The sequence below is a fragment of the Sinocyclocheilus rhinocerous genome, unplaced genomic scaffold (genome assembly GCF_001515625.1).
Source record: "Sinocyclocheilus rhinocerous isolate Xijiao unplaced genomic scaffold, SAMN03320098_v1.1 scaffold72, whole genome shotgun sequence".
NCBI classification, from domain to species: Eukaryota; Metazoa; Chordata; class Actinopteri; order Cypriniformes; family Cyprinidae; genus Sinocyclocheilus; species Sinocyclocheilus rhinocerous.
The window spans coordinates 2958744-2969360 of NW_015628351.1; the positions used below are offsets into that span (position 1 = coordinate 2958744).

At 34.9% G+C, this 10617-nt stretch overlaps 1 protein-coding gene across 1 annotated transcript; it reads right to left on the reverse strand.

Moving 5' to 3' along the window:
- Window positions 1-69: 69 nt before the first annotated feature.
- On the reverse strand, window positions 70-4877 carry LOC107737703 (draxin-like). Its single transcript, XM_016549293.1, has 7 exons — window positions 4833-4877; window positions 2125-2582; window positions 1846-2027; window positions 1397-1511; window positions 940-1032; window positions 267-356; window positions 70-182 (listed from the first exon to the last, which is right to left on the reverse strand). Exons 2-7 carry the CDS (start codon window positions 2579-2581, stop codon window positions 70-72), a joined length of 1050 nt encoding a protein of 349 aa, XP_016404779.1. The 5' UTR covers window position 2582; window positions 4833-4877.
- Between the last annotated feature and the right edge of the window lie 5740 nt (window positions 4878-10617).

A 10617-nucleotide genomic window follows, 5' to 3' on the forward strand; every position in this document is an offset into this window, starting at 1 on the left:
GTTCCAACACAGTGGAAATATAATCACATGCATTTGGAAAGGAAAATATGACAAATTCTCCTGCCTCGTTTAAACCATAATGAACATGCCACGGTTTAAGCTTATACCCTCAGGATCAACACACTGTCCCTTTTTGCGTGTGATGCGGTAATGCCTGTGTAATTTAGCATAGCACCGAAGCCCTGTAAAAACAGGGAAGGAACATTTTAAATATGGTTTCTTCTTTGTCAGCATGAGTAACAATCAGTCCCAAAACACTTGCTCACCTTCCTCACACATGCAGCTATCATAGCACTTGTTGTTGAAGCCGCGGTTGTGAAGCTCACATACATGTGTCCTGAGGTTGCAGCAAGACCCTGAGAAAGTTCATGAAAAAGAGGTAAAAATGGTGTCAGCGTTTATTTGACTCAATCAAATTACATTGAATTATACTACTTTTCAAAATGTTTGGGTTCGGTAATATTTGTAATGTTTTTGAAAGAAGTGTCTTACGCTCACCAAGGCTGAATTTATTTGATCAAAAATACAGTAAAAATAGTAATATTGTGAAATATTATTACAATTTCTATTTGAATATATTTTAAAGGGTAATATATTCCTGTGGACAAGGCTGAATTTTCAGCATCATTACTGCGGTCTTCAGTGTCACATGATCCTTCGGAAATCATTCTAATGTGATGAAAACTGGTGCTCAAGAAACAATATTTGATTAATAGGAAGTTAAAGGGAACGGTATTTATTTGAAATAGACATTTTTTGTATCATTATAAATGTCTTTACTGTTTTTTTTATCAGTTTAATACGTTCTTGCTGAATAAAAGTATTATTAAAAATATTCTGAGTGATAATATATTACATTATAATTACTGAAATTACAAAGAGAACAGATACAATATAGTATAAGGGGCTCATTGTATTAAAGCATGTGGGAAAAGTCACCTGGCAGACAATCTAGGTGATGTTTGCAGCTCTTATCTGATGTAAGTATCACAAGTTCAGTGCTGGGGCTTTTTGTGGCCTGTTTGTCAGAACCTGGATAGAAGTAGAGCAATTGTGTTATGGGTATAGTAATTCACCAACACCTCACAACAGACACCAGAAGTTAAAACATCTTAATAACAATTACTCCATTTCATTTTTGAATATTAAAAACATTTGGCATTTTCCATGCAGGGACTAATGAGGTATGTGGAAATATTTGCCTAATAGTCCTAAATGGTTCATTCCTGTGGTCCCACATGTAAAGCAATACACATTATTCTGATAAACGATGTAGCATATATTGCAAAACAACATGCACAAATTATCTCAAGTCACCACTTCAAAACAAGAACACTTAAAAACTGAAACTCCCAACATTAAAAGCAGAAACAATATGTCTGAAATATTGATCTACCTCGCTTCTTAGAAAATAGCTTTTTGTGTGGAGGCCTCATATCTTCATAATCAGTCCAGTCAAAGAATGCCATGTCGAAAGTGGGCGTCACATCTCCACCTGAATAACTTCTGACCTGCGGTACAAAACAACATATTCAGTATTCATGTCCCTATATGAAGTGTTGAAATTACACTTTTTCATGTGACCGTAAATCACTTCAATTGCTAATCCTCTGAGGTTCGATGAAACAAATTATGGTGGTATGTGTTATACCTTTTGAGCCAATAAACAAGAAATTGTTTCATGTGTGGATTTAATTGATGGCATGAACCTATTATCCCTCATAATGTAGGTCACTGGGATTCAATTTTATTAAGCCTGTTTCTAGACACTGATGGATGAGGAGAAGCTGAGATATTTTTTAATCAGTGTGATTAAAAAAAACTGAACAGCTAGATGATGGTTACCTGTGGTTTTCTGGAGGGGGGTGGCTTTGTGGTGGGCTCCCCACCGACTGCTGCAGTTATGGGCAATATGAAGGAGCCAACGGTGGCTGCAGGGAACACTGGCTCTGTGGGACTCCCAAAGGAGTTTTTATTGAGCCTTTGATCAAAAGAAACCCTCCGTTTCTTCCCTAATGCCAAAGACTCTATGCAAAGAAAATGCCAAGTAGATCATTAAGAAATGGCAGGACAGTTATAAAGGAGTTTTACTTTGGAAAGTTACTTTGAGGATTCCTTTTTTACCTTCATCATGAGTCCTAACGATGTGCCCTCCAAACATATTGCGACCAGTAGGACGTCTCACTGCCTTCTCTGGAGTCTCAGCACCAGGAGAAATATTAATTTGCTCTGGAATGAAAGAATCAAACCCCATGGAGGTTCTCTTTTTCGGGGTGATTATCCGTCTTTTATCTGGCTCCATCTCTAAGCGGACGGGACTGAGGCCCTCCAGGTCTGGCCCTTCATTTTGGGTGTGGACCACAGTAATGTGGGGCCTCTCGCTGAGCTGGCCTGCTGTCATCCTCTCCTTGTGATCTCTGTGCTTCCTGTGATGATGTATGGATGCCTCTGGCCTGGGCGGGATAATGACATTGTCTCTGAAGACTTCCATGGCTGAATTGTGGCCCGTTTCGGTGCTCAGTGTCATGGTCACCAAGTCAAGGAGGAGAAAAGAGCCGAAATACCAACATAAAGCCACCATTCTAGGAGTCGAAAAGATTAAACAAATAATACAGCATTAAACAATAATGAATCACTGTATACTATCATTCAAAACTTTTGGGTGAGTAGGATTTTTTTTTTGGAATGAATTCTTTCTTTTATTTAACAAGGATGCATTATTGGACTGATTAAAAGTGACAGTAAAGACATTTATAATGTTATTTATGTCTATGTCAAATAAATGTGTTCTTTTGAACTTTCTATTCATCAAAGAATCCTGAAAAAAATTAAGAAGCACAAGAGTCAAAACTGATAAAAATACGACGTTTTTTGAGCACCAAATCAGCATTTTAAAATGATTTCTGAATGATCATGTAACACTGAAGCCTGGAGTAATGGCTGCTGAGAATTCAGCTTTTGCCTTCACAGAAATAAATTATTTTATATATACAGATTAATATGATGATGGCCTGATAAAATGCAGTGAACTAGGAGACTGTAATATAATGCCAGTCTCCAAAAATCTGTTCTTATTTTAAGCAATGTGTCACAGTACAAAAAAGAAATCCATTTAGATTGAGTTACTGGCTTTGAGACAGCTAAATGCAAATGGGCAGAAAATTCCCTCTATTCACACAACATCAGATCTTCAAAAAACCACCTGGTCTCACCACAAGCTTGTATAGGACTCAACGCACACCGAAAAGGAAAAAGAATGTCTTGAAATAAACCAAAGCAAAACAGCTTGACAGACCATTTGATGTTATGTTGCTCTTCTTTTTGTGAACATTTGCAGTGCTTTGGGAGTCGCGCCAGGCTCTACATTGGGTCTTTGATCTTGACACCAGTGGACAGCACTGAATATATGTTGTGCAAAGATTCTTCATAAGCAATGGTGTCTGGGGGAGTTTAGAAGCGTTATATTCCCTATCTGACTTATTACAATATAATATTCAAACAGACATGTAAGCGCATTCGCTCTAACTGTAATTTTTCTAAGCATCTTAGAGATGAGGATGAAGAGAACAGATCCAAGCCAAGGGATTTTTATCCTCAGAAAATGGGATAAAGCAGATGAGTGTGACTAATTAAACAAGCGAATTTTGCTTTCATGTACTGACAGACTAGAGTTGTGACAAATCCAACATTTCCCAACTGCTGCTGCATTTACATATATGAATGGCAAAACTTGGAGATTTAATCGAGAGCTTATGATTTGGATGCTATAGATGAAGCCTGAGGATGTTGAAAGATTTACAGGAAAATGATTCAGTTTAGTTGAACTCAGATGTTGGTGTAAAGTCATCATATGCTGTATGTCACCAGTTTTTTGAGAACACTACAAATTGCAGAAGGCACTAAAACACTGATAAAACTTCAGGAAAGTATCTTTTAAACATTTGTTCACATATAGGCTAACCAATATACCATAAAAAGAAAATGCAATCATTTGAAATGTGTTGCAATAACACATTTCTCTTTGAAGCACAGCATAATTTACCAGAAAATGAAACAGATAATAAGTGTCTCTCTGTTTCCTATGCATTTAATTATTCCAATTCTGCAATTGCCGCTGATCATGTGTTCATATTATCTTTAGTAATTTCAGGATCCCATGCTGTGCACGCCAATGCTGCTCAGGAGCCTAAAAATATCAAAGCTTCACCCCTTTCTCTCATTAGTCTGTGTAAACAGTGTCATGATTAATTCATTGGGGAATCTGGGCTTGTTCTTCCTTATACAGAGACTCCACTTTTCCTACTTAAGAGTATCGCAAAACTATTCACGTTAGAAGTGTTTCCTATGCATTTAATTATTCCAATTCTGCATTTGCCGCTGATCATGTGTTCATATTATCTTTATTAATTTCAGGATCCCATGCTGTGCACGCCAATGCTGCTCAGGAGCCTAAAAATATCAAAGCTTCACCCCTTTCTCTCATTAGTCTGTGTAAACAGTGTCATGATTAATTCATTGGGGAATCTGGGCTTGTTCTTCCTTATACAGAGACTCCACTTTTCCTACTTAAGAGTATCGCAAAACTATTCACGTTAGAAGCAAATGTAATATGCATATCATATAATACTTTGGCAATAAATACATTTCAACAATTTCTGAGGTAATGCCGTTAACATAATGACATACTTAATGCATCTATAATTCTGAATTAACATCTACTGATAATAGTTTTAATACAGCTGCACTGTTTACCTATGCCTAATAAAACAGCTCAATAATTACTAAAGAACAATAACAAGCATTCAAGAGAAAAGAATGAGGAAAGTGTTCACCTGTTCTCCGGTGTGTGATCCGTTCTCTCTGGTTGCAGTCAGTCCACAATGAGCGTGTGTGTGTGTGTGTGTGTGTGTGTGTGTGTGTGTGTGTGCCACTTTTCCTACTTACGAGTATCGCAAAACTATTCACGTTAGAAGCAAATGTAATATGCATATCATATAATACGTTGGCAATAAATACATTTAAACAATTTCTGAGGTAATACCGTTAACATAATGACATACTTAATGCATCTATAATTCTGAATTAACATCTACTGATAATAGTTTTAATACAGCTGCACTGTTTACCTATGCCTAATAAAACAGCTCAATAATTACTAAAGAACAATAACAAGCATTCAAGAGAAAAGAATGAGGAAAGTGTTCACCTGTTCTCCGGTGTGTGATCCGTTCTCTCTGGTTGCAGTCAGTCCACAATGAGCGTGTGTGTGTGTGTGTGTGTGTGTGTGTGTGTGTGAGCTGAGCTGTAGAGGACAGAGTCTCGAGCTCTCACTGAAGACTGCGAGTCGCGGGCGTCGCCTAACCTAAATACCTGAACAAAAGAAGCGCTCTCATCTCATCACACTGACTCAACCAATGGTCTAGGTGTGACAGTTTTTAACGGTTTAGGTTGTAGGAAATGTGTTGGCGAATGTTTAATACTGTTACTCAGTGAAATGTGTTATATGTGGCTATATTAAGGCTATATATTAAATATATTATATTAAATGTGGCTATATATTAAGGAACTAATTGTGTGATTTTATGAAATATAAGCCTATAAGTGTGTTTGCAATGTTGTTATCAATATCTTTAATCAGTTATCATTCAAAATTTAGTAACAGTTTTCATAGCCTATATTTAAAGTCAATTAGGCTAAGCAATAGCTACAAACATTTATTTGAGTTAAATTCATATTTTCTATCATATCGTTATTATTTTACTTGTAGATTAGTATGAAACTTCTGCTAAGAGATAATCAACAATATCAAAAGCGAACATATTAAAATAAATTGTATAGCCTATTATTATTAATCCGTGATTCAGTCCTATATTAATCCTATTTTTCCTTTCTCTTCCAGCCCTTTGTATCTCACTTACTGGTTAATTCTCTTCGTTGTTGATTTCGTTCTATGTTTACAATCCATGTATTAAAATGAACAGCCTACTGTGCATCTTCAGGGCCATTTATATCAATTAATTTAAGTCGCGAGATGGCGCTATTTTACGTTTCATTATTGATAGCATATGTGACAAGAGCGAGACCGCGGAGTAGCCTAATACAAAATACATTAAAGTAGCGCAGGTGTGTGGAACTATTTAATTTAGCTGCTGCCATAAGACAAAATTTTAAACCATTCAGTACCGCAACAGACTAATTACAATCAGGCATTACAGAAAGCAGTGTATGCCTAATAATTAATTGTAATTAGCAGGACCTATATAGCTAGCAATTAATTACAGTAACGCGGAAAGTGTGTAATATGGACAGTCTTACGTCTAACATCTAAACTTAGCGTACTGATCTGTGAAATTAAAAAAATATATATTTTCTGTACAGGTTAATTATGTGACACCGCACGACACTGACAAATAATGTCACTGTGCAGCCATGCACTGAACTACATTACTGCTGTTCTGTTCTGACCCGCTGCATTCTTGTAAGTGTGATTAAACTGGGAGGGGTTCATTCCCAGTACATCTCCCAGGGGTTTGATCATATAAAGAAACCAGGCCAGAAGCCCAGAGAGTGATCGGTGGATGACAGTAGTAATGTGGAGGTGGAGGTTTTGGGGTCCAGTGGAACAGCAGTTAAATTAGTTGCTCACATCTCCAGGGGAACGCACGTGCTGGAGGCAATAAATCAACCGCCCCCTCCTGCTCTTGTTTTTTTTAATGTAAGTGCATCACACACCGCTGAGATGTACCAATTTAGGCTCGACACACTCTGGAACACAGTGATCTGTTGAGCTTCGCCCAGTGTAAATCGCAATGAACATCAAACTGTGAGGATTTAGGTTAGGATGACATTTATTTCAAGGCAACTAAAACAGTCATAGGCCTATATGTGGGAAGTTTCCTTAAATATATTAAATGCCCTTGCTGTCTATAATAATGAAGTATTTTGTGAAGAAACATTTAACTAATATAACACAGATCCCAAATGAATGTCATTGTAGTAACTCTTGGGGGCCGCAAGGTGGCAGTACAGAACAGCTTGTGTACTACTATTTTGGGTTTCTGCAGATTTAATAAAGGTAAATTTAACACTTTAAAAAAAACATTTTTAAAACCAAGTAAAGACATTTTAAGGAATAATTTTAAAGGAACACAATACGCCAGTAACATAACACATTTATGATCTCTAAATGTAAAAGTCTAAGGAGCATACAATGTATTAGCAACATATCCAAGTTTGAAAATAGCCTACAACTTCCAGTGGATCTATATTATGTTTTAATTCAGTTTACACACACAAAAATGTTTAAGACTTAAGACATCTCAGCTCCCAACCACTGACTAGAACATGGAAGTAACTTTTACTGTATCTTTTGATTACACTGTGTGTTAAATGACATGAGATAAGAAGTCTTGTTTTCTGTGAAATTGATTCAAGAGAGAGAGAGAGATTAAAACAAGAACAAATATCTGCCACTGGGCTCAGAAAAATCTTAATTAAAATGTAAGATTTAATTCAAAGGGGAAAACCCATTGACAGATATTTGTTCTTGTTTTAAGCATAAACTCATTTAACTTCTTTTTTACTTTGCTTTGATATGAATTTCTAATCCCTGCAACATTTAATGCAATGATTTTATGAATTCAATACCTTCAAATGGCATTAATTAATTTGTACTAGTCTAGTTTTGCCACTTTGTTACTGAATTCACACAGCACGACTTGACAACAACTAAACATGAATAATATACTATTTAGTAAAGCTAAAAAGGATGCAAATAATACACATGAAATGGATTTTTTTTTAAAGATTTTTATTTTCAGTCAAACATGAAATTTGAATATTCTGAAGTAATCAAGACTAACATAATCTCTTGCATAAACAGCATACAAGACATTCCTTTTTATTAAGGAATATAGTTTTAATTTTAAGTTTATAATTCAACATATGCTTAATGTTGAATTCTGAATGTTTTTTCGGTTACACTTTATTTTAAGGTGTCCTTGTTACAGTGTAATTATACATTTAAGTACTGAGTAATATTAATTGACTACATGTACTTACTATATGGTAAGAGTTAGGATTAGTATTTGGCTTAGGGTGACTTTCACACATAATTAATTGTTATTATAATAGTAAGTACATGTAACGTGTAACAAGAACACCTTAAAATAAAGTGTTACCGTTTTTTCTTTGCATATTGCATCACAGCAATTACCTACAATTGTTGATATTACAACAAATCCCAACATAAGATCCGTTTCTGGACCAGTAAAAAAATCCCCTCAGGGCAACATTCATTTCCATTCATTTTTCCATTTAGTCTTGACAAAAGACTTTTCTTCATTAATATGCTGCTGGAAAAAAAGGATAGGAGAATAACGCCTCCATTTTAAGTACACAGGGTGAGTTCAGTTCATCACTTCTTTCAACAGACCAAGATTTGGCAAATGCATTTCCTTCTCTTCCATGGCACTGCTTCTTGTCACTGAAAACATAGAGGAGCCACATCTTCTGCTGAGTCTGGGAATAAGCGAAGTGTCTCCCTCGAATACTTGGAGTATCCATTGTGGAAGAGCAAGGTCTTCTTTGGGGTGAAGAAAGAGACCGTTTTCCCCCAAAGGTCAGTGGGAGAGACACCATTGTGTCTCTCCAGAACACCCATAATCTGCTCCACACCATCTGAGCATTTCCTCTCCAGACTCATAATTTTACACCTAAGAGACAAGAAAACATTTACATGAGTTACATTCAATTCAGAAGCTTGAAGATAACTGCAACAATAACTTCATTGCATGCCTGTTTGCTAACTTACGTTTTCTGCAGATCTCTCATGGTGAAAGACTGGTTCCTCAGTGTGCCGTGTCGAGAAGTGATATGCATTGACTTTTCTCTTCCCCTTGGGTTGAATTTATATGCAGCCTCACTGAATTTAATGAGATGTAAGTTCTCACACTTTTTAACCAATCAGGAAACTGCAGTATGACAATAGTGTAAGAGAGGATTGTTTAAATAATTAATGCCAAGGCCCTAAAAACCAAATGAGCAGGTGGGTTTTATTTTGTCTGTCAGTCAAGGACTGAGATATTGCTAAAAGAGCAGCAGTGAGCATGTGAATTAGCATTGACCACATTCATGCTGTCAGCCAATAATATGTGTGGGAATGTGTACTTAAACATCTGTCCAGAAATACTACAAGAAAGCAAAACTCAGCCTAAAATTGATAGAAAAGAGATTAAATGGTTAGACAGTTAACATCAAATAATTAATTAATTATATTCATTTGTTCATTCATTCATTTTATATACAATGATGGTTTATTTTGTTCATAGCTCTAAAACAAGTGAAACTCAACATAAAAGTTGATAGCAATATTTTTTTTATCATTTATTTTTATTTATTCCTATTTTATTTATTAATTATTTATTATACAGTGGTCAGCATTTGAAGTTGGTCAGAAAAGTTCATCAAAGTTGTCCTAAGACAACAACACATTTTGGTTTTGATCCACTTCAAATGTTGAATACTGTACATACTTACTTATATTACTATTTATTAAATATACAGTGGTGGATTTGCTAAAAGAGCAGCAGTGAGCATGTGAATTAGCATTGACCTCATTCATGCTGTCAGCCAATAATATGTGTGGGAATGTGTACTTTTAAACATCTGTCCAGAAATACTACAAGAAAGCAAAACTCAGCCTAAAATTGATAGAAAAGAGATTAAATGGTTAGACAGTTAACATCAAATAATTAATTAATTATATTCATTTGTTCATTCATTCATTTTATATACAATGATGGTTTATTTTGTTCATAGCTCTAAAACAAGTGAAACTCAACATAAAAGTTGATAGCAATATTTTTTTTATCATTTATTTTTATTTATTCCTATTTTATTTATTAATTATTTATTATACAGTGGTCAGCATTTGAAGTTGGTCAGAAAAGTTCATCAAAGTTGTCCTAAGACAACAACACATTTTGGTTTTGATCCACTTCAAATGTTGAATACTGTACATACTTACTTATATTACTATTTATTAAATATACAGTGGTGGATTATTTTGCTCATAGCTCTAAAACAAGCAAAACTCAGCATAAAAGGTAATGATAAAGATGATCATGTGTAGACATTCAACATCAATCAATTTTTATTTATTTTCAATGAATTTTTTTTGAATGTATTACATTAAACATTTATTTATTTATTTTCAATACATTTTTATTTTAATTTATTACATGAAACATTTATTTATTTATAATTGTTTAATATACATAATTTATTATATAAATATTTAATAAGTATGCAATGATGGGTTATTCTGCTCATACACAAAAGTTTATATAAACCTGATAATTTTATTCACACTTGCAAATTTTAATTTTCACATTTTAATAAATGCATAAAACCATGACAAAATTGTATCATTGAATCTAAGATTAATTGCTGCATTATGACACAATTCTGTCAAAAAAAAAAAACTGTTAGAATGAGCAGATGATGTTATCTGATATAGCCTATTTTGTACACTCTAGAGCTGGGACGCTGTTGTTTAAGGGAAGTAATTGAGTGATGCCTCCAGATGGCGAGCCTGGCTGCCTGGGAGGTCCTGTG